The sequence below is a fragment of the Equus asinus genome, chromosome 12, assembly GCF_041296235.1.
Source record: "Equus asinus isolate D_3611 breed Donkey chromosome 12, EquAss-T2T_v2, whole genome shotgun sequence".
NCBI classification, from domain to species: domain Eukaryota; kingdom Metazoa; phylum Chordata; class Mammalia; order Perissodactyla; family Equidae; genus Equus; species Equus asinus.
This window is the reverse complement of record NC_091801.1, coordinates 38,128,231-38,155,988: the sequence shown is the minus strand read 5'-3', so window position 1 is coordinate 38,155,988 and position 27,758 is coordinate 38,128,231. Positions and strand designations below refer to the sequence as shown.

The 27,758-nt window shown below is 37.4% G+C and overlaps 1 protein-coding gene across 1 annotated transcript in view; it reads right to left on the bottom strand.

Moving 5' to 3' along the window:
- Positions 1 to 27,758, bottom strand: part of LRRC69 (leucine rich repeat containing 69) — a 139,454-nt gene that overhangs the window by 106,878 nt on the left and 4,818 nt on the right. Inside the window, exon 2 of the mRNA XM_044744093.2 lies at positions 6,938 to 7,123. Coding sequence (XP_044600028.2) covers positions 6,938 to 7,120 — 183 coding nt within the window. The 5' untranslated portion in view covers positions 7,121 to 7,123. The remainder of the gene's footprint in view (positions 1 to 6,937; positions 7,124 to 27,758) is intronic.

Sequence of the window (27,758 nt, the reverse complement as noted above, 5' to 3'; positions counted from 1 at the left end):
AGCTACTGCAAGGCATATAGTAGTAAAATTGGCAAAAAGGAATGACAAAGAAAGAATACTCAGGGCTGCACGAAATAAGAGAATTACCTACAAGAGAGCCCCTATTAGACTTTCAGTGGATTTCTCTGCAGAAACCTTACAAGCTAGGAGAGAATGGAGTGACATATTCAAAGCTTTAAAAGATAAAAATCTTCAGCCAAGAATACTCTATCCAGCAAGAATATCCTTCAGATATGAGGGAGAAATTAAATCTTTTCCAGACAAACAAAAGTTAAAGGAATTTGTAACCAAAAGTCCTCCACTACAAGAAATCCTCAAGAAGGCTCTCATACCTGAAAAAAGAAAAAAGGGAGAAAGGAGTCACAAACCACAGAGTAGGGAGAGAGATAAATAGAAGCAGAATAGGACAGCAAATATTCAACTATAGCATTAGGATAAAGGTAAGGAAACTACCAAAGCAAAGACGATCTTATCACTCTAACTACAAACTCATAACACAAGTTGGAACAAGAAGTGAAAATAATAATTTAGGAGGGGAAGAGCAACGGGACTAAATTAGTCTAGGCCAAGTAAGTAAGAGACCACCAGAGAATGGACTATATTATACACGAGATTCTAAATACAAACTTCAGGGTAGACACTAAACTAAACAACAGAACAGAGACACAAAACATAAATAAGCAAAAATCTAAGAAACCCAGCATAAGAAATTGCAGTATCAAATGGGTAGGATAAAGCACACAGGAAGAGAAAAGCAGGAAAGCCAGATAATGAGCAACAGATTGACAGCTTTAAGTCCACATGCATCAATAATCACTCTCAATGTAAACGGATTGAACTCTCCAATAAAAAGACACAGAGTGGCAAAATGGATTAAAGAACAAGATCCAACAATTTGTTGCCTCCAGGAAACACACCTCAGCCCCAAGGACAAAAACAGGCTCAGAGTGAAGGGGTGGAAGACCATACTTCAAGCTAATAGCAAGGAAAAGAAAGCAGGTGCTGCAATTCTTATATCAGACAAAGTGGATTTCAAAATAAGACAGGTAAAGAGAGACACACAGGGACAATATATAATGATCAAAGGGATACGTCATCAAGAAGAAATAACGCTTATAAATATCTATGCACCCAACATAGGAGCACCAAGGTCATAAAGCAACTATTAACAGACCTAAAGGAAGATGTTAAAAACAATACAATAATAGTAGGGGACCTCAACACCCCACTCACATCAATGTACAGATCATCCAGACAGAAAAGTAACAAAGAAATAGTGGAGCTAAACGAAAAACTAAAACAATTGGACTTAATAGACATATATAGATCACTTCACCCTAAAAAAACAGAATGCACATTTTTCTCAAGTGCACATGGAACATTCTCAAGGATAGACCATATGTTGGGAAACAAGGCAAGCCCCTACAAATTTAAAAAAATTGAAATAATAACAAGCATCTTCTCTGATCATAATGCTATAAGGCTAGAAATTAATTACAAGGAAAAAGCTGAGAAAGGCACAAAGATGTGGAGACTAAACAATACACTACTGAACAAGCAATGGATCATTGATGAAATTAAAGAAGAAATCAAAAAATACCTGGAAACTAATGAAAATGATAACACGCCATACCAACTCATATGGGATACAGCAAAAGCTGTATTAAGAGAAAAATTCATCGCAATACAGGCACATCTTAACAAACAAGAAAAATCCCAAATAAGCAATCTTAAACTACACCTAACTGAACTAGAGAAAGAAGAACAAATAAAGCCCAAAGGCAGCAGAAGGAGAGAAATAATAAAAATCAGAGCAGAAATAAATACTATTGAAACGAAAAAGGCAGTAGAAAGGATCGATTAAACAAAGAGCTGGTTCTTTGAGAAGATAAATAAAATTGACAAACCCCTAGCCAGACTTACAAAGAAGAAAAGGGAGAAAGCTCAAATAAACAAAATCAGAAATGAACGAGGAGAAATAACAACAGACTCTGCAGAAATACAAGGGATTATAAGAGAATACTACAAAAAACTCTAACAGAATGGATAACCTAGAGGAAATGGATAAATTCTTGGACTCTTACAATCTCCCAAAGCTCACTCAAGAAGCAGACAATTTGAACAGACCAATTACAAGGAAAGAGATTGAAACAGCAATCAAAAACATCCCAAAGAATAAAACCCCAGGACCAGATGGCTTCCCCAGGGAATTCTACCAAACTTTCAGAGAGGATTTAACTCCTATCCTTTTCAAGCTATTCCAAAAAATTAGGGAGGATGGAACACTTCCTAACACATTCTGTGAGGCCAACATCACGCTGATACCAAAGCCAGACAAGGACGCCACGAAAAAAGAGAACTACAGGCCAATATCACTGATGAACATAGATGCAGAAATTCTAAACAAAATTTTGGCCACCAGAATTCAGCAATTCATCAAATGGATCATACATCATGATCAAGTGGGATTTATACCAGGGACACAGGGATGGTTCAACATCCACAAATCAATCAACGTGATACACCACGTCAACAAACTGAGGAATAAAAACCACATGATCATCTCAATAGATGCAGAGAAGGCATTTGACAAGATCCAACAGCCGTTTATGATAAAAACTCTGAACCAAATGGGCATAGAAGGGAACTACCTCAACATAATAAAGGCCATATATGACAAGCCCACAGCCAAGATCATACTCAATGGGCAAAAACTGAGTGCCATCCCCCTGAAAACAGGAACAAGACAAGGATGCCCTCTATCACCACTCTTATTTAACATAGTACTGGAGGTCCTGGCCAGAGCAATCAGGCAAGATAAAGGAATAAAAGGAATCCAAATAGGGAGGGAAGAAGTGAAAACAACTCTTGCTGTTTGCAGATGACATGATCTTATATATAGAAAACCCCAAAGAATCCATTGGAAAACTCTTAGAAGTAATCAACAACTACAGCAAAGTTGCAGGGTATAAAATCAATTTGCATAAATCAGTAGCATTTCTATATTCCAACAACGAACTGACACAAAAAGTACACAATACCATTCACAATAGCAACAAAAAGAATAAAATACCTCGGGGTACATTTAACTGAGGAAGTGAAGGACCTATATAATGAAAATTACAAGGTCTTTCTGAGAGAATTGGATGACGACATAAGGAGATGGAAAGACATTCCATGTACAGGCATTGGAAGAATAAATATAGTTAAAATGTCCGTTCTACCTACAGCAATTTACAGATTCAACGCTATCCCAATCAGAATTCCAATGACATTCTTTACAGAATTAGAACAAAGAATCCTAAAATTTATATGGGGCAACAAAAGACCCCGAATTGCTAAAGCAATCCTGAGAAAAAAGAAATGGGAGGCATTACAATCCCTGACTTCAAAACTTACTACAAAGCTACAGTAATCAAAACAGCATGGTACTGGTACAAAAACAGGTGCACAGATCAATGGAACAGAATTGAAAGCCCAGAAATAAAACCACACATCTATGGACAGCTTATCTTCGACAAAGGAGCAAAGTGCATACAATGGAGAAAAGAAAGTCTTTTCAACAAATGGTGCTGGGAAAACTGGAAAGCCAAATGTAAAAGAATGAAAATTGACCATTCTTTTTCACCATTCACCAAAATAAACTCAAAATGGATCAAAGACCTAAAGGTGAGACCTGAAACCATAAGGCTTCTAGAAGAAAACGTAGGCAGTACACTCTTTGACATCAGTATTAAAAGGACCTTTTCGGACACCATGTCTTCTCAGAGAAGGGAGACAATAGAAAGAATAAACAAATGGGACTTCAACAGACTAAAGAGCTTCTTCAAGGCAAATGAAAACAGGATTGAAACAAAAAAACAACCCACTAACTGGGAAAAAATATTTGCAAGTCATATATCTGACAAAGGATTAAAATCCATAATATATAAAGAAGTCTCGCAACTCAACAACAAAAAATCAAACAACCCGATCGAAGAATGGGCTGGAGACATGAACAGACATTTCTCCAAAGAAGATATATGGATGGCCAATAGGCACATGAAAAGATGCTCATCATCGCTGATCATCAGGGAAATGCAAATCAAAACTACACTAAGATATCACCTTACACCCATTACAATGACAAAAATATCTAAATCTAATAGTAACAAATGTTGGAGAGGTTGTGGAGAGAATGGAACCCTCATACACTGCTGGTGGGAATGCAAACTAGTGCAGCCACTATGGAAAACAGTATGGAGATTCCTCAAAAAATTAAAAATAGAACTACCATATGATCCAGCCATTCCACTACAGGGTATCTATCCAATGAGCCTGAAGTAAGCAATTCCAAAAGTCCTATGCACCCCAATGTTCATTGCAGCATTATTTACAATAGCCAAGACATGGAAGCAACCTAAGTGCCCACCAACAGATGAATGGATAAAGAAGTTGTGGTATATATATACAATGGAATACTACTCAGCTGCAAAACAGAACAAAATCATCCCATTTGCAACAACATGGATGGACCTTGAGGGAATTATGTTAAGTGAAATAAGCCAGTTAGAGAAGGATAATCTCTGTATGACTCGACTCATATGAGGAATTTAAAAATGTGGACAAAGAGAACAGATTAGTGGCTACCAGGGGAAAGGTGGGGAGGAGGGTGGGTACAAAGGGTGAAGTATGCACCTACAACACGAATGACAAACATTAATGTACAACTGAAATCACACAAGATTGTAACCTATCATTAACTCAATAAAAAAAAAAAAACAGACACACAGATCAATGGAAGATAATTGAGAGCCCAGAAATAAACCCACTCATTTATGGATAGCTAATTTTTGACAATGAGTCAAGAACAAACAATGAAGAAAGGAAAGTCTCTTCAATAAATTGTGTTGGGAAAACTGGACAGCCAAATGCAAAAGAATTAAAGTAGACCATTATCTTACACCATAGACAAAAATTAACTCACAGTGGATTAAAGACTTGAATGTACGACCTGAAACCATTAAACTTCTAAAAGAAAACACAGGCAGTACACTCTTTGACATCAGTCTTAGCAGCATATTTTCAAGTACCATGTCTGACCAGGCAAGGGAAGTGACAGAAAAAATAAACGAATGGTACTACATCAAACTAAAAAGCTTCTGCACAGAAAAGGAAATCAGCAACAAGAAGAAAAGACAACCTAACAACTGGGAGAGGATATTTGCAAACCACAGATCTGATAAGGGGCTATTATCCAAAATATAGAAAGAAATCATACATCTCAAAACCAAAAACTTAAAAACTCGATTAAAAAATGGGCAAAAGATCTGAACAGACATTTCTCCAAAGAAGATATACAGATAGCCAACAGGAACATGAAAAGATGTTCAACATCATTAACAATAGTTTAGGGAAATGCAAACCAAAACTACAATGGGATATCACCTTACTCCTGTCAGAATGGCTATAATTAACAAGATAGGAAACAGTAAGTGTTGGAGAGGATGTGGAGAGAACGGAATCCTCATAACACTGCTGATGGGAGTGCAAATTGGTGCAGCCACTATGAAAAACACTATAGAGTTTCCTCAGAAATTGAAGAATAGAACTACCATACAATCCAGCTATTCCACTGCTGGGCATTTATCCAAAGAACATGAAAACATGAATGCATAAAGATACATGCACCCCTATGTTCACTGCAGCCTTATTCACAATAGCCAAGACTTGGAAGCAACCTAGGTGCCCATCAAGGGTTGAAGGGATAAAGAAGATGTGGTATATATACACAATGGAATACTACTCAGCCCTAAGAAATGATGAAATCTGGCCATTTGTGACAACATGGATGGACCTCGAGGGTATTATGCTAAGTGAAATAAGTCAGAAGGAGAAAGTCAAATACTGTATGATCTCACTCATAAATAGAAGATAAAAACAACAACAAACACATGGCAACAGAGACTGGATTGGTGGTTACCAGAGAAGGGGGTGGGGGAATGGGGTGTTTAGGCTCACATGTGTATAGTGATGGATTGTAATTAATCTTTGGGTGGTGAACATGATGTAATCTACACAGAAATTGAAACATATAATGATTTGCACCTGAAATTTATATAATGTTATAAACCAATGTTACCACAATAAAAAATAATAATAAAAATAAAAGGAAATGAGGTAGTTGAAGGTAAAAAAAAAAAAATAGAGATTTTCTTTTTTGTAACTCTGCCTTCAAAACTAATGAACTCCAATGACTAAACTGGTTATAGGTTCTTTCAGTGCCGATGACAGTTTAACTGCAAAGTTAAGATCCCTTGCCTTCTCCTGATCTCAAGATTTTTAGCAGCTGTGGTTTCACATTATTTGGCAGAAATGTTTAACACAAGCATCTGGGATTCTTTCATGTCAACTGTTGCTCTTTAAGAAGGGTATTCTTTACTTAAATTACTACTTTTCTTTTTAAGACTACTTCAGAAGAAATGAATGTCCCCTCCACATTCCCTGCCAACACTCAATTTCAAAATTCAGCCTGCTCTAGGAAATTGAAAAGGAACCTCCTTTCTAAATCTGAAAAGCTTCAGGATAGTCCCCAGGGTGAACAGCATCTCTGGGATGGATCCTCAAACCCACTTCCAGATGGAACCCTGGATGTAGACGAGCAGATCCAGGCTCCCAACCCCTTTTCAGATGACAGCCTCCGGAAAGATGTGCGTGGCAGAGATCTAATCCTCTGATTCCAGATGTGGGCCAAAGAGCACAAGAATAAGTTGAATCATCTTCTCCCCTACCATATATAATTCCCTGAGAGAGAAAGTCTTCTGACGCCACCCCAACAACACTCCACAGTAAATTTCCAGGGAGCTGAGTCTCCAGAGATGGAAGCCTTATTGTTCTCTCACATTTTTTCTCTCTTCCTATTTTCCACCTTCAATCCAAAAGATAGACTGTGCCTCACCTGGGTCAAGGTGCTTATCTCTGGGCACACTTTGGGGATTCGGTTATTCTGAAGGTCTAGAGTCTTCAGGCCAGGCAGTTTTTCCAATGTTGAGGGCATCTTTGTTATCTTCTTCCCATTCAAGGTAACAATCTTAGTGTTTTTACCACCCTTCAGTGCTCTTACCAATAACCTTTCAGCCATGGGCTTGGAAGAAAAATAGAAAAGGGAGAAGGTTACCATTGGAGATTAAGTGCCCTATTATGCATCTTTAGAACTTATAATTACAGAATTGTTGTGTCATGGAAACAAACATTCTGAGGTCTAACATGGTGAAGGTGGGAGGCATCAGATAGTTTCCTGTGTAAAAGGTAGGGAGGGGAAATAGCTGATTCCAGGTTTAGGGCAAAAATGTACAAGATGAGCTAGAATATCTAATGCTAGAGACATGGAAGTTATCAAAGACTAATGATATTGCATCAAAAAGACATAGAAGCCAACTTCTAGGGGCACCCATGGGTTCTAAAATGGGAACACTTGAGGATCAGAAAGAACGAATAACCTAGAGTGAACTGAAACACATTAAAATACATTAAAATCTAAGCATTCATAATGGTATTTTAAAAATAAACTCACTGAGTACATTGGGACTTGTTAGAGAACAAACTCATTAGTCTGAAAATTGATAAAGGGAAGAAAAGTAAGGCATTTATTTTGCTTTTCCAGTACAAATCACAATTTAGCATAGCCTAATAGTTAATAAAGTTCTTATTCATAGAAAAATTGAAGCTAATCAATGAAGAAGGAAAAATACATTTAGAAAGATCATCACTTTTGCAAATCGTAATGAAATAAATAATGGATCTGCAAAGATCATAATTGGATACTAAAAGCATTACATGAGAGTTTGGTGAGGAACTTTAAGAAAACAGGCTAATAGTCCACTAATCAATTTTAGCATCATTAAAACTGAGACAATCACATGTTATAAGTCTCATGATGTGATGCAATAAAAAGTACACAGCACCACCTATGAAATATTCTTGCCTAAATATTGAATCTGGATCTAACCATGCTTCTAGATGTAGCCACCATTTACAGAAAACATGAGGACTAAAGAACAAGCCACATTCTTCTCAGTGAAGCAGTCAGCCGAATCTAGAACATGAGAAATTCTACACGGCAAGCGACACAAGGTTTAACCAACAAATCAAGAGCATGATAAAAAGAAGGGGAAACTGTAATGAAATAAATGAGACTTAAGAGAAATAACAGCCAAATGCAATGTGTGGCCCTTGTTCGGATCCTTATGAGAATAAAAATAGTGCAGAGTTAATTGGGGAAATTTGATCATGAACTGGATATTAGATGATAGGAATTACTAATTCTGTTATATGTGATATTGGTGTGGAGGTAGTGTTTTTTAAAAATGTACTTAACATTTAGAAATGTATATACAATTTTCAGATGAAATTACACAATGTCTTGGAGTTTCTTTAAAATAATCAGGGAGGAAAAGTAGGAGAAAGAAACAGATCAAACAAGATTAAGAAACATTGATAATTATTAATACACAGTAATGGGTACATACGGGTTCATTTTACTATTCTCATTATATTTTGTGTATATTTGAAAATTTCCAAGTAAAAGATTAAGACAAAGACAAAAAGAAGAGGAAGGGGGGAGGAGCTGAAGGCAGTGATATTTGATTACTATTAGAACACCATTGTGCCCAGTTATGAGGCTTGGAGACATTTGGGTTACAACTATATATGCCACATTTAGATTGCTGATTTCCAAAAAGTTAAACACTACAAAATACATTCTGCATTGAAAGTGTACAGAGCATGATTCAATCCTTCCCTTGTAATCCAGAAATCACTTTATTCATTTATTTAACAAATATTTAGGAGCTCCTACTACGTGCTCAACACTGTTCCAGGCAGCAGGGATAGAGAAGTGAATTAGAAAGGCAAAATTCCCTTTCTCAATGAACTAGTAGGGAGAGAAAAATAATCAAGGTAAGTAAGTAAATCCAGTATGTTAGATGGTGTTAGGTGCCAAGCAAAAAAATAAATCAGGTGAGGAAATAGGGAGTATAGGAGTGAGGAGTTTGCAATTTTGGATAGAGGACCAGAGACGGCCTCGTTGAGAGGGTGCTATTAGGGACCATAGCCTTTCTAGTAAGAGGGTAAAGCAGGTGCCAAAGTCCTAAAGAAGAATCATGAAATTTATAAAGGGCACTATAATGAACATCAATATCATCATAACAGTCAGATAAAAGGTGCTGATTAATGGTGACCTCCAGCTGCTAGAATGATAGATAAAATCGTTTTCAGCTTCTTAATCACTGTTCTGTCTTATCTCATCCAAACCTATTTTCCAACTTCTTTATTCTGATATTTAGTTTCCTGAGAACAATCATGCTGTCACTATCTAAACAAACTGTTCGTAAGGCTTTGTTTTTATTAAAAAAATCTCATGAACATGCATCTCCTCCAGTACCCCGGGTAGCCAAACAGTGGTTACTGCTTTAAATTGGTGAACAGGCCACTACAATCTGATACTGTTTTCTATTAATTTGCTTAACCTGGAAAATGTGGTAAACATTCCTGATTTCTCCTCTTTTACTTCCAATATGCAATTAGTCCTATTAATATCACCTGTTCCAGTTATTTATTGCTGGGTAAAAAATTGCTGCAAAACTTAATGGCTTAAAACAACATTTATTTTATTCACAATTCTATAATTTGGGCCGGGTTTAATGGGACATCTTGTGAATGCTCCTCTTGGCATCAGCTGCGGTGGCTCAAAGGCTGAGGCAGAAATCATCTAAAGGCTCATTCACCTATATCTGGTGATAGGTGCTGGTTGTTGGCTGGAACCTTAGGGTGGTCAGCCAGAACACCTACATGTAGACTCCCCAAAGTGGCTTGAGCATCTCAAGACAGAAAGCAGAGTGGAAGCCATACCACTTTCATGACCTAGCTTCAGAAGTCTTGCAGCATCACTTCTGCCACATTCTATTCATTTGAAGCAAGTCACTGAGGCCAACCCACATTCACAGGGAAAGGAATTAGATTCCACCTCTTGATAGGAAGTGCACATGTCTTAAAACCCACCACAGTCCACCCTTTGGTCATGAGTTATTTACATTCCTGCAACATGCAAAATAGAGACACTCACTCCCAAGAGCCCCGCTCCCCAAAAGTTTCATCTATTTAGAGCATCAGATCCTGTCATCTAAATTAGGTACAAAAGGTGGATACAGCTCCTCAGGGGCAGTTTCTCAAATCCAGCTTGAATACAGCTTATCTTGATCTGAGACCTATGAACTAAAGAGACAAGTTATCTGTCCCCACATATCCAGAATATAACAATGAGTGAAACAGGACAGGCAACAGACAGTCCAGGAAAAAAAAAAAAAAGCTGAAAAATTAGAGGCACAAAGCAGCCACGGGTTCATAGTAATTATGGAATCTAATTAGGCACATGTTGTCAGTTCCTTGCTAGGGTTCAGTCCTGTACCTGGTTCTCCTCTCTGGGCTCTAGAATTATCTTTCCTTTTTCATAAAACTTAACCCATGTTTGCTAAGTAGTTTTATCAGACTGCTTCCTATCCAAAGAAGTTCAAGAGTCCAAAGGCCACTTTCCATTTTTTTCTTTTTTGTTAATAACTTTATTGAGTTATAATTCACATACCGTACAGTCCAGTCATTTAAAGTGTACAATTCAATGGTTTAAGTATATTCAACAAGTTGTACAACCATCAGCACCATAAATTTCAAAACACTGTCATCATCCCCAAAAGAAATCCTCTACCTTTTAGCAATCACCCTCTCATTCCTCCCATCCATTCTCGCCATAAGCAACCACTAATCCCCTTTCTATCTCTACAGATTTGCTTATTCTGGACATTTCATATAGATGGGATCATACAATAATTGGTCTTTTGTGACTGTCTTCTTTCACTTAGCACAATGCTTTCAAAGTTCATCCATGTTACAGCATATACCAGTACTTCATTTCCTTTTATTGCCTAAAAATATTCCGTTGGATAGTTATACATTTTACATATCCATTTATCAGTTGATAGACATTTAGGATGTTTCTACATTTTGGCCATTACAAATAATTCTCTGAACATTTGTGTACAATTTTGTGTGTATAAATGTTTTCATTTCTCTTGGTATATGCCTAGGAGAGGAATTGCTGGGTCATATGATACCTCCATCTTTAACCTTTTGAGAAATTGCCAGATTGTTTTCCAAAATGGCTGCATCAGTTTACATTTCTACCAGCAGTGTATGAGGGTTCATCTTTTCATTTTATTCTGTCCCTTTCAGTTCAAACTGATAAAACCCTTTTAAAAACATTTTGGGTTTCTCTTGAAACAGTTTATAATTCACTCCAACAGACAAAAGCCACACCCAAAATCTCTTTGGAATAGCCCTTCTCTATTTTGGGTTCCCATGTGAAACTATGTGGGACAATAGCCTTAAGAATTTTAGAAGCTCTCTCATCTGTCAGTAAGAAAGCATTTTTAATCTTCCTGAGGTCTTAAAGGGTTTTACAGTCATGCCCTTGGCTTCATCTTTAGACTTCATTTTCCTGACAGTTCCCTGGATTTGCTCTGTCTGGAACACATTTCTTGATTTTAGCATTATTCACTGTCTGGAGAGGCTAGGAATGAAAGTTTTATTTTTCAAACCCCCAAATTTGTGGCTCATTTATATTTAACAATTCTTCCTCTTGTTTGCCTTTCTCCTCTGTCTCTTACTATAGGCAGCTAGAAGAATCCTGATAGCACCTTCAACACTCTGTTTAGAAATCTCTTTTGCTAGATGATCCATGAAGAGATCGTGTTATTCTTATTTTCCATATTAATGTTGTTGGCAGCATTACTAAACTTTCTGCTTCTATGTAACAGGAGTCATCTTTCTTCTAGTTTCCAATAACATTTTCCTCATAATCCTATAAACCCTCACCAACGGCCTCCTGGAGTTACATCAGTCTCCTGCTAACAGTCTTTTCATGGCCCTTCTAACTTATACCTGAGACCCAGTCCCTGAACCTGTTACATGGGTTAGGTATTTTGTGATAGCAGCCAACTCTTTACCAGGGTTCAATCAGAGAAGACCTACTAGGAATCAAATAGACTTTGACCTTAGGTAATTGTGGGAGCTGGTTAAGCCATCTAAGTAGGCCTGTTGCTTTTGTATCTGGTGTTGTACCTGCCTCAAATTCAGAGATGCTGAAGGAGAAGATCTGGCAGAAGTGGGAGAAGATGCAGGCTCAACTGTTAATTCAAGCCGATGAAGTGAGCCAGCAGATCAGCAACAGTATGCATGATTATTAACAATTGATGCCTCCACACTGATTTTCCAAGCTGCCACTTCACATGTGCCTTCCAAATTTCACACGAAATGTTTTTTAAGGCCAGGACTAATCTGAAATTATGCAGGGAAGAGGAGTGAGATGTGGTCTGAGCTTAGCTAAATTGATTCAGTACAAATCTACCACACCACCACCCTTCACACCTGTCTGCTTCTTTCCACTGCTACTATCATAGTCCAAAAACTCATCATCTCCACCTGTAGTACTTGCCTCCTTCCATTATATACTGTGCCACTCTACTATTGCTTATCACTGTCATGAGTCATCTTCCTATAATAAATCTATAACTCTAAATAAAACGTTTTAATGGCCTCTCATTGAGTACAAGTTAAAATTTCCACTCTTTAAGTTTGGACTCAAAACTCATCAGTCTAGCCCCAGCTTCATCACTTGTCATTTCCTTTCACAAACCCTGTATTCTACCTTTGGGAAACCAGTTGCTAGTCCTCAGCAGCATCAAGTACATTTACTCCTTTGCTTATGCTGTTCATTTTGCCTATCTGCCTTTTCCACCTGTCTTTCTGCCTAATTCTGTTCCTAATCTTTTGAAGAACCTGCTCAAATATTTCCTCTATCATTTTCCTTGAACTGTGACCTTCCCTCTAAGCAGAATTAAGTGCTTCCATATCTATGTTTCAAGAGGACTATATACAAACTCCAGTTTAGCATTTGATACTTTGTATTTCTGTTCTCTTCATATTTCTCCCTTGCCGCACGTTTGAACTGTAATCTCTAATAGCATGCTTGGCATAAAGCAGACACTCAGTAAACGTTCATTAAACTAAATTGAAAACTTAAGCCAACATGTTGCCTGAAAGAGCATCTTATATAAAGTCCATCAGTAGCATAAATTGGTGTTCGTGCGAATATAGGAAAAAATAAATGCAAAGATCACAGAAGTTAAAAACATTGATTATTTGTCAGGCATTGTCCAAGATGCCCAACATACAAATATGAATAAGTCATAGTTATTGCCCTCAAGGAGCTCAGAGTCTACAGGGAAGTTAGAAATGTAAACAAGTCATTCATTCATCAAATATTTTTTCATTTTATTGAGATAGAACTGACGTACAACACTGTATTAGTTTAAGATGTACAACATAATGGTTTGATATGTCTATATTTTGGATCACAAGGTAGAATTTATCAAACTCTAGCCTTGCTTGTTAGATTTTTTTTTTAACTATCTATAATGGTACTGACTTTGCTTGCTTTGAAATAGCTTTAATTTTTTTTTTTTTGCAGTAACTGGTAGTTTTTTAACTCTAATATTATACAGTTATAGTGAATACTGCCATAGCAATTTTTAATTTTTAAGAATTGAATAATGGTGGAGAACTCTAATTCATAACCACTCTAATTTTAATCCAAATACAGTATAACATTGTGTAGCCTTTTTGTATAAAATAGGCAAACAGAAATGGTCCAATTAGTTTCTTTTTTAATATGCTTAAAATAAGCAGGTGGATCTATTTCATGTTTTTGATCAAAACTTTTATTTGGGATATGCGTGGGTGGGGTAAATCAGTAAACAGTGTTATTTGGAATCTTGTTTTGGACAGTTTACCAGTTGCCTTTAATCCCAAAGTTGTTGTAAACTGCTGGGATGTGCTGCTACAAGAGAAAATGTGCTTATAAAAATGGTTCAGAATTAAACTTTTGATTCATTTGATCATGAAAAAAACCCTGACAATAATCATATATTTATTAAGTGCCCATTACATGCTGGGCACCATTATAGCATTGTGGCAGTGGGGACACAGTAATGTACAGCATAGATTAGGTCATTTCTCTTGGGAAGCCAACATTGCAATACATAAATGCTAAGTTAAATAAGCATACAAAGTGGCAAAGAACCTTATTTGATGGTTTAAGGAAGATTTCCTGCTGTTGACTGCTGAGTCCAGTCATAAAGAGTTAAAAAGAATTAAACAGTTGATGAAATAAATGTGAGGAGGGAAAGCATTTAAATAAAAGGATCGTGAAAAAAAGGTTCATAGGCATGAAATACATGGGGCCACAGGGAATATAAATAATTCTAGTGCATGAATATAAAGGAAGGAGTGATGGGAGTTGATGATAGAGAGATACATAGGACCAGTCATGAAGGACCTCCCTTAAAGGCCAGGATAAGGAGAGCGGACTTCATCCTATAGGAGTGGGAAATCAGTGGAAAGTTGAGGTCAGGAAGTCAGTAGTCAGATAGCCTTTCTGGCAGTTCACTTTAGCACCATGAAGGAAAGGAGAGTTTAAGGGAGTAAGACTGGAGGTAGGGACTGCATTGTGAAGCTTCTGTACTATTCTAGGTGAAAGTGAAAAAGAGATAGAGAGGAAATGATAGGGTATAATGTGGGTAAAATCGTAACTAGAACCTGATCTCATGGGCACATTAGATAGGGTGAACCACAATTTAGGATGTAAAGTGGGGAAATGAGATTTGGGTAGTATTTGGCAGGGTAAGGCTGTGGCACAGGACTAGCTTATGAAGACATTAGAAACCTAGGAAAAGAAATGTATAAAAGGAGATGGGGTTTGCTACTTCAAATTTCTGAGTTTTGACCTGCATCTTAAACACACTTCCTATGGATGCCCAGCTGAAAGGGTTGCTGAGCTCTCTGCTGTATGGGTTAACCTCATGAAATGTCTGCATCCAGAGCTTTCCCAGCAACCAGAAATCAATCTGTCTGGCCGGAAGATTGAAAAATCATGAATTTTTTGAGACACGATCATCCTGTAAACTCAGCACAAGACTAAGAATCTTAAGTTGAATGCTAATCCAGATGGAACTATTGACTTATTATGTAAACTTAAGCAAGTCAGTCAAATGGCTATATCTCTGTTCTCATCAATAAAAAACCAAAAAAGAATACCAGTCTACTCCACTGAGATTGTGTGGGAAATATCTAACTAATGATTATAAATTACTTTGTATATAGTATAAAGTGCTGTAAGAATGCTAAAATATATAGCATCCTGGAATCTCAAGGACCTTCAAGTAAAAACTACAATTAATTTTATTAACACAGAGAGGGCTTATTCCATTTATTATCTCTATAATACAAAAGAACCTGGCTAATTCATACAAGGGCTCCTGTGACAAACTAAAGGATTTTGAAAGTTGCAAAAATGTATGAAAAACAGGAGTTCACAAATACAGATTATGGCAGAAACCAATTGTTTTGGCAAGCTTATTTTGTGATTAAAACATGATCTGAGACTTGGGGTAAACGTTATCAAACATGAGCAGATGCTTCATTGTCCCAAAAATCTATTGTAGAAATTCTCTCTCCTGTAATAAAGAAGGATATAGGGTTTCTCTTGGTTTGTTTTCTTTTTAAATACGGAAATGGAAAGTTTGCAGTTTTGGATTTTCAAAGGCCTACCTTCTAGGGTCAGCCTTCCCGCTTACTAGGTGTGTGGCTTAGCAAGTTATTCATTCTCAAACCTCATCAAATCTCGTTCCCATTATCTATAAAACACGGATCAAAATACAAAACTCTGCCTTCTGTGAGGACTAAATAAGCTCACTTATGTAAAGCAGGTAGCACACTGCCTGGCACACAGTAAATGCTCAGTAAAAGGTAGTTGCTCTCTTTTGTATAATCCCACAAGGCATATAAATCAAGCTCTCCACCTTTTGTTAACAAATCTCAAGTACGCAAGCACTACTCTTGGGCCTGACATAGATGCCAACATAGGCCTACTGTGCCAAGGACCTGTCTCCCTGTTACCACTTGCACTCCACTCCCTCTTCTTTATCCATGACTACTTCAACTTATTCCCTAGAGACCTGACTGAACCCTCATTAAAGGTGTGTATATGAGGGGCTAGGTCAGGATCTGTTGGAGATGTTTTACAAAGAATTCTTATGCCGGTTATGAGGTCAGAAAGATGCTAGTGATTCAGACTTTAAAACATGAAGCAATTTGTGAGAAATACAGAGTTAGCAACTCTTAATTTTGCCAAGTCAAGTCACTTAAAAAAATTTACTATTATCTATTACCACCATAATTTTATAAAAGAAAGCACATTTTAAACCCCTCTGCTAACATAATGCAAGCTATAAAAAAAAAATTCCTTAAATTGAATAAATTTGCTTTATGAAAAACTCACTATCTTATACTAAATTTTATTGTTTTGCCAATGGTATGTTTACAGACCAGCATTTGATTATCAGTAGGTTGGACGAACCTCTCAGATTCTACTTAAAAACACACACAAATACATATACATATTTTTGGGAAGCTTCTACCAAAAATTAAACACATAGAAAATAGAAGGAAATAACCAATTAAAATAAAAAGTAGAAATGAATAGATTAGAAAATAAAACCGTGGGATAAACCAAGCCCAATAAGATACCCAAACAACTATCACATCTAATTAAGGATGGAATAAAAGAAGCAAAAAGGACAACAAAAAGGAGAATGGTATAAGATAAATGCCAAGCAAGATTCTGGCTTGAGAACTGGGCATTCTTGACTGAGACATGAAATAGAAGTTAGCTGACCAGGTAGAGATGGTGGTTGGCAAACAGAAAGAGTACATGCCCAGGCTAAAGGCTCCAGCTGAGTGTTGCCATGAGGAAATCCGAGCCCAGTGTTGACAGTTCTTCCGATTTTTTTCAGAAGCTGGAAATATGAATTTTAAGTGAAATCTCCCAGTTCTTAAATGATACCAACTAATTTACTTATTTTTTTCTTTAAATCACTACACAGGCCAAACAAAATACATCTCTGGGCCACTTTCAGCCCACCAGTTTGGAAGCTCTGGTGTAGTGTGAGAAAAGGAGGGTCAAGGATGACATTGTGGAAGACAGTCTGAGGAAGCGGCACAGCCCAGAACAAAGCTTAGGGAGGAGGAACCAGCAAACAGCAGTGTTGTGAAAAGCAAGAAAGAATTTCAAGGAGCGAGTGATCTACAACATAAAACGCAACAGAGATGTCCTATGAGATAAAGAAAGGTAAGTGATTACTGGTACTGCTTTTAGAAGCAGCTTCAGTGGAGCGGTGAAGGCTGAACCCAGACTGTTGTGGGTTCAAGATATAGATTTTTATATATCTCAAAAACACAACGCTAAATAAATAGGTCCATGTGCAAATGGTGTCATTCTTCAGCGATAATTTTAAAAGCTTTGTAAATATATTACAACATACACAAAATTCAGTCAAATGCTGCAAAATGACATTTCCATCAACGGTGGACTGCATATACTATGGTTTTCACATAAGATAGCACCCTAATAGCCTAGGCGTGTAGTAGACTACATCATCTAGGCTTGTGTAAGTCCTGTAGTGGAGGAAGAAATTTTCCTCTACCTTTCTAGAGTCTTCTGACTGGTCTAATAGTTAAAGACATGAGAAAGATTAACAGGAAAAAAACAAACAAAAGTTTAATAACACATATACATGGTTCCAGGAAAACTGAGTAACTCATTAAAATGGCCAAAGCCCTCACCTTAAATACCATCCTCAGCTAAAGACAAAAGATTTTGGGGGTAGGAGAGTCAGGGACTTCAAGGGGAAGTAAGGCAATTCACAAGTAGGTGAAAAGGAGAAAACATCTGGAAAACAAGTGTTTGGCCACACAGAGACAGAAGAACACAGAGGGGAGCCCAACAAACAGGCTTTTGTAGGTTCCTCCCTGTCTACCACCTAGTTCGTGTTATGCTAAGGTGATAGCTAACTTCCTGAGACAGGTTTATTTTTATCTGAATTCTTTTAGGCAGTTAAGGGGGAGGTAACAAGAAAAACTTGCTGGGATTTTTTGTTTTCTGGGGGTTTTTTCCATTTTAATTATTTTATTGAGATATTTGGCTTACAACATTATGTAAACTTTCTGAGTTTTTATTTCTTAAAAACAATTAGGCTAAAATAATTTTCATGTTAAAGAGACACATTTTGGGATGGCAAATTTTGTTCCCCTTCAGTACACTCTGTGATGTTGTCCAATGACAAAACTGCCTAACAATGCATTTCTCAGAATGTAGCCTCATCATTAAGCGACACATGACCATGAATGTTCTTTGTGGAACTTAGTAAAGATGTTAATTCATGTTAATTCACCCATAATATCAAAAAAGTTTAACAATTCATTTAAGAATATCGTAACTAAATCTGACAAATTCTATGTTGATCAAGAATCTTAACAGCTCAATTCCAAATAGAATGTAAATGTCAAACTTTGAGATAACAGATAGGAAGTAAAACAGAAATACTATTAGAATTTTTACCTTATTATCTCAGAAAATTCCTTGGTCTCATAATGGCATAAAAGCTACGAAAAATTCCTCCACGCTGAATACCAAGGGCAACAGTGAAATTTCCCATCATTTTAGCATCTGAAGGCTCTGCTTTGTGAACCACATAGACAATCCTACTTTTCCAAAAGAAATCAATACCCTTTCCATCATGGGTCTGTCTCTCTTCCAGGTGACATATAGGCCCCAAACCCAGCAAAATAATAATTATTTTCATATTTACCATAAATTATATAGCAAATGTTAAAATGCTAGATGCATTATCTAAACTTTCCTATTTATTTTTATCGTTCTCCTACTATGTAAACATTATTTCTATTTTATAACAGGCAAATTGGATCTTTGAAAGGTTAAATATATTGCACAAGCTTAAATAGTTAATGAGTGCTAAGGTCAAGAGCTGAATCTAGGTCTGATCCCAAATGCCTATATTTCCAGTACATGTAAAAATCTTGAATGATGTTCACCAAATATTAGAGCTCCCTGCCTTCAGGACTCATGGTAGGGCTGCAGCTCTGGGCACTTTCCTGTTTGGGTGAAGCCATAAGACTATTTACAGCCAGTGAATGGAAATGAGACGTGTTTCTTCTGAACCACAGAATTTATTTGCTGGAGTGAGACTTTCCAGAATACTCTCTCCTAGAAAAGTTTAAGATGGTGACAACTCCAATAGCTTGTGTCCCACAGTGTACAGACATGGGGCAGAGCTCCCAGCCAACTTGCAAAATGTAGGACATACAAGAAATGTTCCTCTGTTGGTAAAGCCACCAAGATTTTTGAGTCATTACCACAGCACAACATAGTCTATCCTGAGTGCTACCACCAGTGGTCTAAAAGTCAAATTAACACATCTTAGTAGGTCAGGATACAATATGAAGAGAGAAGGAAAAAAGGAAGTTAAGATTAACCGAGTTTTTCAAAGGAGGTTAATGTATAGTCTGGCATTAGGCAGTTGCCAAAGTTATGAAAAACAGATGAATAACTCTTGCCTAATGTGCCCAATTTTTATTCCAAATGGTTTTCCTTAGAACTTTCCAACCTCATTAGCAACTTATGAAACTTATGATTTAGTGATTCTCAACTAGGGGGAGACATCTAGCAATGTTTGGAGACATTTTTCCCTCCCATCTCTAGAGGGGCACTTAGTTGGTAGAGGCCAGGAATGCTGCTAAACATCTTATAATGCAAAGGACAGCACAAAAAAGAATTATCCAGCTCAAAATTTCAAAAGTGTCATTGTTAAGAAACTCTGATATAGGTGTATAAAGCCTTTCTGATTTCAAGGGGAGAAAAATTCTTGATTCAACAACAGCCATTTATTGGAATCAGGAAGATGGCAGCATAGGATTCTGAACTTACCTCCTCCCATGGACACAACAAATTTACAACTATCCTTGGAACAATTACCCCTGAGAGAGAACTCAAAACTGAGTAAAAAGAATCCCCACAACAAATGACAGTGCTGACTGAGGTGGAAGAGACAGAAATTCCTTTCTGGAGAGGAAAAAGCCACATTCTAGGCATTGTGCTTCATGGCTGGGAGCAATCTTAAGGTAAGAAGCATTTCCTGGAGGAGTGAAGAACCTGAGCAGCAGAACTTTGACACAATAAGCTGATTTGGACTCAGTACAACCAAGACAAGTGTCATAATATCTGGCTTTGCTGGCTATTAACAACAGGGAATACCCCCAGAAAAGAAATTGGACATAAGGGAGAGAAAAGCCTGCTCTTAAAGGGCCCATGCAAAAATTCATCTGTTTTGCAAAGCAACCTAAAATCACCAGAAAGAAAGATACACAGTCCTTTAGTGAAAAGAGACTCACTTGATAGGCTCTGGGCCCATCTTGATGAGAGGTGAGACCTCTCCAGACTGGGACAACCTCCCCAGGGACTGAGACATTGGAGGTAGCCACTATTGTGACCTGGGACAGGCATGATGACACAAACCCTAGCAGACGTCATTGGGGAGTTCTTCCCCTGGCCTGTTACTACAGGCGTCTGCCACACTCACTAGAGCATCAATTTAATCCAGTTCAGGCAGGGCATGCAGCCCATGCTAGGGACTGGCACCACCCAACAGCAAGCCCTTGGGCAACTCTTGGCTTGCATAGGTACATAGACAGGGTGTGTGGGACCTCTGCTGCAGGGCAAGTGGGTCAGCCACTGTGGGGCAGGGCATTCAAGAGGGGCAGGCCTGCACCAGCAATGTGTGTGAGGTCTCTGTAGCAGGGTGAGTGGGTCTGCTTCAGTGGGTCGGGGCATGTGCATGGGGAAAAACTGTGTTGATGGGGTATGTGGGCCTGCAGGTGGTGGGGCTTATCAGCCGCAGCAGACTTGTGCTTCTCAAACAGCCACATAGGGGACTGGCCCCACATTGCAACAACTGTGTGTGGCCATGCCTGGGGCCAGCCCCACCCAGCTGCACTACAGAGAAAGCTGCCATGAGCCTCACACACTGGAGGCCTACAGCAATTGTAAGTCCCTGAGTCTAGCAACCAACCATGCTGGGAATCTACTCACTTAACAGAAAAACTGCAGCAGGAATGCGCTATTAGACCTTGCAGCCAACTGTGCTGGGGCTCCCATGCCCAATAAAGTAGCTGAAGGGATCACAGCAACTGCACACAGCTGAGCATTACAACCAGCTGGCCAGGGGGGCAGCCTAGCCTCCCCATGCATCTGCACAAGAGCAACCCTGCTACAATAGGAGGAGTCATGTAGACCACACAGGAGACACTCCTGGAACATTTGGAACTGGTGACAAGAGGGAAGCACACTGCTGGGCCTCATAAGGCATCTCCTACATAATGCCACATCTCCAAGGTTGGGAGATATAGCTGATCTACCTAATACATAGATATAAGCACAGAAAAAGAGGCAAAATGAGGGAACAAAGGAATATGTTCCAAATAAGGGAACAGGACAAATCCTCAAAAAAGAACTAAATAAAACAGAGATAAACAATTGACCCAATAAAGAGTACAAACTAATAGTCATAAGGATGATCACTGATCTTGGCAGAAGAATGGCTAAAAAATTCTTACAAAAGAATTGAAAACATAAAAAAGAACCCATCAGAAATGGAGAACACAGTACCAGAAATGAAAAACTCACTAGGGGGAATCAATAGCAGAGTAGATGATACAGAAGAGCAGATCAACAAATTGGATGAAAGACTAGCAAAAATCACCCAAGCTGAACAGATAAAGGAAAAAAGAATTAGACAGAATGAGAACAGTCTCAGGGAACTCTGGGACAATATCAAGAACACTAACATTCGTATTATAGGTGTCTCAGAAGGAGAAGAGAGAGAGAAAGGGGCAGAGAGTCTATCTGAAAAAATAATACCTGAAGACTTTCCTAAGGAAGGAAACAGACGTCCAAGTACAGGAAGCACAGAGAGCTCCAAACAAGATGAAGACCAAGAGGCCCACACCAAGACACATTATAATTACAATGTCCAAAATTAAAGAGAGAATACTAAAAGTGGCAAGAGAAAGGCAACAAGTGCAAACAAAGGAAATCCCATAGGATTATCAGCTGACATCTTAACTGAAACCTTACAGGCTATAAGGAAGTGTCATGATATACTTAAAGTGCTGAAAGGAAAAAGCTTACAGCCAAGAATACCCTACCCAGCAAGGTTGTCATTCAGAATGGAAGGAGAGATAGAGTTTCCAGACAAACAAAAATTAAAGGAGGTTATCATCAATAAATCAGCCTTACAAAAAATGTTAAAGGGACTTATTTAAGTGGAAAAGAAAAGACTACAAATAGGAATAAGAAAATTATCAAAACAATAAATAAATAAAAATAAAATCACTGGTATAGGCAAATATAAAGTAAAAGTAGCAGATCAACCACCTATGAAGATAATATGAAGGTCAAAAGTACTAAAATTATCTATTTCCATGATAAGAGGGTAACAGTTACACATGCACAAAAAAGAGGTTATATATGATACCAAACCATAAAATGTCGTAGGAGGGGAATAAAAGAGTAGAGCTATTAGTAAGAGGTTAAACTGAAGAGACCATCAACTTAATATACATTGCTGTATATGTAGATTATTATATATGAACCTCATGGTAATCACAAACCAGACACTTATAATACACAAAAAATTAAGAGAGAGGAACCCAAACATAATACTAAAGCAATCCATCAAAACACAAGGGAAGAGAGCAAGAGAAGAAGAAAGGAACAGAGAAGAACCAGTAAAACATCCAGAAAAAAGTAACAACATGACAGGAAGTACATACTTATCAACAGCTGCTTTAAATGTCAATGGACTAAAGGCTCCAATCAAAAGGCAAAGGGTGGCTGATTGGATAAAAAAATGAGACCCACACATATGCTGCATACAAGAGACACACTTCAGACCTAAAGACACTCACAAATTGAAAGTGAAAGGATGGAAAAAGATACTCCATGCAAACAGCAATGAAAAGAAGGCTGGGGTAGCAGTACTTACATCAGACAAAATAGACTTTAAAACAAAAACCGTAACAAGAGACAAAGAAGGGTACTATAAAATGATAAAGAGAACAATCCAAGAAGAGGATATAACACTTGTAAATATCTATGCATCCAACATAGGAGCACCTAAATATGTAAAGCAATTATTAACAGATATAAAAGGAGAAATAGACAGCAACACAATAATAGTAGGTGACTTTAACACTCCACCTACATCAATGGATAGATCATCGAAACAGAAGATCAATAAAGAAACATTGGCCTTAAGCAACCCATTAGACCAGATGAACTCAGTAGCTATATACAGAACATTCGATCCAAAAACCACAGAATATAAATTCTTTTCAAATGCATGTGGAACACTCTCCAGGATTGATCACATATTAGGCCACAAAACAAGTCTCAAAAAATTTAAGAAGACTGAAATAATACCAAGCATCTTTTCTGACCAGAAAGGTATGAAACAAGAAATCAACTATAAGAAGAAAAACAGAAAAGCCACAAATATATGGAGATTAAACAAAATGCTACTGAACAACGATTAGGTTAATGAAGAAATCAAAGGAGAAATCAAAAAATACCTGGAGACAAATGAAAATGAAAATACGACATGCCAAAATCTATGGGATACAGAATAAGTGGTTCTAAGAGGGAAGTTTATAGCAATATAGGCCTACCTCAACAAACGAGAAAAATCCCAAATAAACAATCTAACAGTGTACCTAAAGGAACTGGAAAAAGAACAACAAACAAAGCCCCAAATCAGCAGAAGGGAGGAAATAATAAAAATCAGAGCAGAAACAAATGAAATAGAGATGAAAAAAATCAATGAAACCAAGAGCTGGTTATTTGAAAAGATAAACAAAACTGACAAGCCTTTAGCTAGACTCACCAAGAAAAAGAGAAGGCTCAAATAAATAAGATCAGAAATGAAAGACAAGAAATTACAATGGACACCTCAGAAATACAAAAAATTACAAGAGAATACTATGAAAAGCTATACACCAAAAAATTGGATAATCTAGAAGAAATGGATATATTCTTAGAATCATACAACCTTCCAAAATTGAATCAAGAAGAAACAGAATTTGAATAGACCCATCTCCAATAAGGAGATTGAAACAGTAAGAAAAATCTCCCAAGAAATAAAAGTCCAGGCTCAGACGGTTTTCTAGGTGAACTCTACCAAACATTCAAAGAAGACTTAATACTTATCCTTCTCATGCTCTTCCAAAAGACTGAAGAAGAGGGAAGTTTCCTAACTCATTCTGTGAAGCAAACATCACCTTGATACCAAAAAGAGACGACGACAACACAAATAAAGAAAATTACAAGTCAATATCACTGATGAACATTGAAGCAAAAATCCTCAACAAAATGCTAGTAAATCAAATACAACAATACATTAATATGTTTATACACCATGATCAAGAGGTATTTACTCCAGGGATGCAGGAATGGTTCAACATCCAAAAACCAGTCAACATGATATACCACATTAACAAAATGAAGAATAAAAATCACATGACGGCAGGGATGGCCCCATGGTCTAGTGGTTAAGTTCAGCACACTCCCTTTCAGTGGGCCGGGTTCAGTTCCTGGGCACCACTTGTTGGCAGCCATGCTGTGGCAGCGACCCATATACAAAATAGAGGAAGACTGGCACAGATGTTAGCTCAGGGCAAATCTTCTTCAGAAAAAGAAAAAAATCACATGATCATCTCAATAGATACAGAGAAAGCATTTGACAAGATACTGCATCTATTCATGATAAAAACTCCAAATAAAATGGGTATACAAGGAAAGTACCTCAACATAATAAAGGCCACATATGACAAGCCCATCGCTAATATCATAGTCAATGGAGAAAACCTGAAAGCTATCCCTCTTCAGAACAAGAACCAGACAAGGATGCCCACTTTTGCCACTCTTATTTAACATAGTATTGGATGTCCTAGTCAGACCAATCAGGCAAGAAAGAGAAATAAAAGGGATCCAAACTGGAAAGGAAGAAGTAAAACTCAGTATTTGCAGATAACATGATTTTATATATAGAAAACCCTAAAGAATCCACTAAAAAACTTTTAGAAATAAGAAATGGATACAGTCAAGTTACAGGATACAAAATCAACATACAAAAATCAGTTGCATTTCTACACACTAAACAAAGTAGCAGAAAGAGAAATTACGAATACAATCCTATTAACAATTGCAACAAAAAGAATAAAATACCTAGGAATAAATTTTACCAAAAAGATGAAAGAACAGTACACTCAAAACTATAAAACATTGTGGAAAGTGAAGAAAACACCAAGAAATGGAAAGAGATTCTGTGCTCTTAGATTGGAAGAATTGACAGTTAAAATGTCCATACTTCCTAACGCAATCTACAGATTCAATACAATCCCTGTCACAGTTCCAACAACATTTTGCATAGAAATAGAACAAAGAATCCTAAATTTTATATGTAGCAACAAAAGACCCTGAATAGCCAAAGAAATATTGAGAAAAAAGAACAAAGCTGGAGGTATCACACTCCCAGATTTCAGAATATACTACAAAGCTATAATAACCAAAATAGCATGGTACTGGCACAAAAACAGACACACAGATCAATGGAACAGAATCGAGACCAGAAATAAACCCATACATCTATGGACGGCTAATTTTTGACAAAGGAGCCCAGAACATACAATGGAGAAAGGAAAGTGTCTTCAATAAATGGTGTTGGAAAAACTGAACAGCCACATGCAAAAGAATGAAAGTAGACCATTATCTTACACCATACACAAAAATTAACTCAAAATGGATTAAAGACTTGAATATAAGACATGAAACCATGAAACTTCTAGAAGAAAACATAGGCAGTATGCTCTTCAATATTGGTCTTAGCAGCATTATTTTCAAATACCATGTCTGACCAGGCAAGATAAACAATAGAAAAAAATAAATAGGGACTACATCAAACTAAAAACCTTCTGCACAGCAAAGGAAATCATCAACAAAATGAAAAGACCACCTAACAATGGGGAGAAAATATTTGCAAGTCATATATCCAAGAAAGGGTTATCTCCAAAATATATAAAGAACTCATACAACAACAAAAAACCAAACAACTCAATTAAAAAATGGGAAAAGATCTGAACAGACATTTCTTCAAAGAAGATATACAGATGGCAAATAGGCCCTTGAAATGATGTTCAACATCATTAACCATCAGAGAAATGCAAATCAAAAGAACAATGAGATAACACCTCACTCCCATCAGAACGGCTATAATTAACAAGACAGGAAACAACAAAGTGTTGGAGAGGATGTGGAGAGAAGGGAACCCTCGTACACTGCTGGTGGGAGCGCAAACTGGTGCAGCCACTATGGAAAACAGTATGGAGTTTCCTCAAAAAATTAAGAATAGATCTACCATATGATCCAGCTATTCCACTGCTGGATATTCATCCAAAGAACATGAAAACACGAATGCATAAAGATACACACACCCCTATGTTCATTGCCACATTATTCACAATAGCCAAGACTTGGAAGCAACCTAGGTGCCCATCAAGGGACGAACGGATAAAGAAGATGTGGCATATAACACAACGGAATACTACACAGCCATAAAAAATGATGAAATCTTGCCACTTGGAACAACCTTGAGGGTATTATGCTAAGCGAAATAAGTCAGAGGGAGCAAGTCAAATATCATACGATCTCACTCATAAGTAGGAGATAAAAACAATGACAAACACATACCTAGATATTGGATTGCTGGTTATTAAAGGGGAAGGGGCAGGGAAAGGGTAAAAGGGGTGATTAGGCACATGCGCATGATGATGGATCGTAATTAGTCTTTGGGTGGTGAACATGATGTAATCTACACAGAAATCAAAATATAGTGATGTACACTTGAAATCTATACAGTGTTATGTTACCTCAATAAAACAAAAAACCCAGGACAGCAATTTACTTTTTAAAATAAGGTCATTACTTTCACTCATCAAACTCATATATTGTGGTTCTTATTAATGCCCATGTTGATATTGTATTGGTTAAGATTATATACAATAAATAGAACTTTCCATTTATCAAGACAACAGTAACATAGATAAGAAAAATCAGGAGAAAGATTGTAAGCCATCCCTGTTCAGAGAACTGATAAATTCAGTAGCCTTGTAGAAAGGCAGTAATTTGCATCAGTAAGGCATACTAGTCATCCTGATTATATCAAAATAAGACAAAGTTGTTCTTTGTCACTATATTAACAAAGTTTTTAATATTTTTTTTGGTCTGTACACTTATTTTAGAGGACCCTGACATTTTGCAGATTCATTAAAATCAGATTGTCCCAATTGACAGTGAAGATAAATTAACTATAATACACTATTAGAAGAAAATAGGAAGTTCTCTTGGGTTCCATCCTTGCCTTCAATCGACCAAAAGTTAAGAATTCATTCAAAGGGGCTGGCCCTGTGGCTGAGTGGTTAAGTTTGCAAGCTCCACTTCGGCAGCCCAGGGTTCGCTGGTTTGGATCCTGGGCACAGACCTAGCACCGCTCATCAAGTCATGCTGAAGTGGCATCGCACATAGCTCAACTAGAAGAACGTCCAACTAGAATATACAACTATGTACTGGGGCCCTTTGGGGAGAAGGAAAAAAAAAGAGGAAGACTGGCAACAGATGTTAGCTCAGGGCCAATCTTTAAAAACAA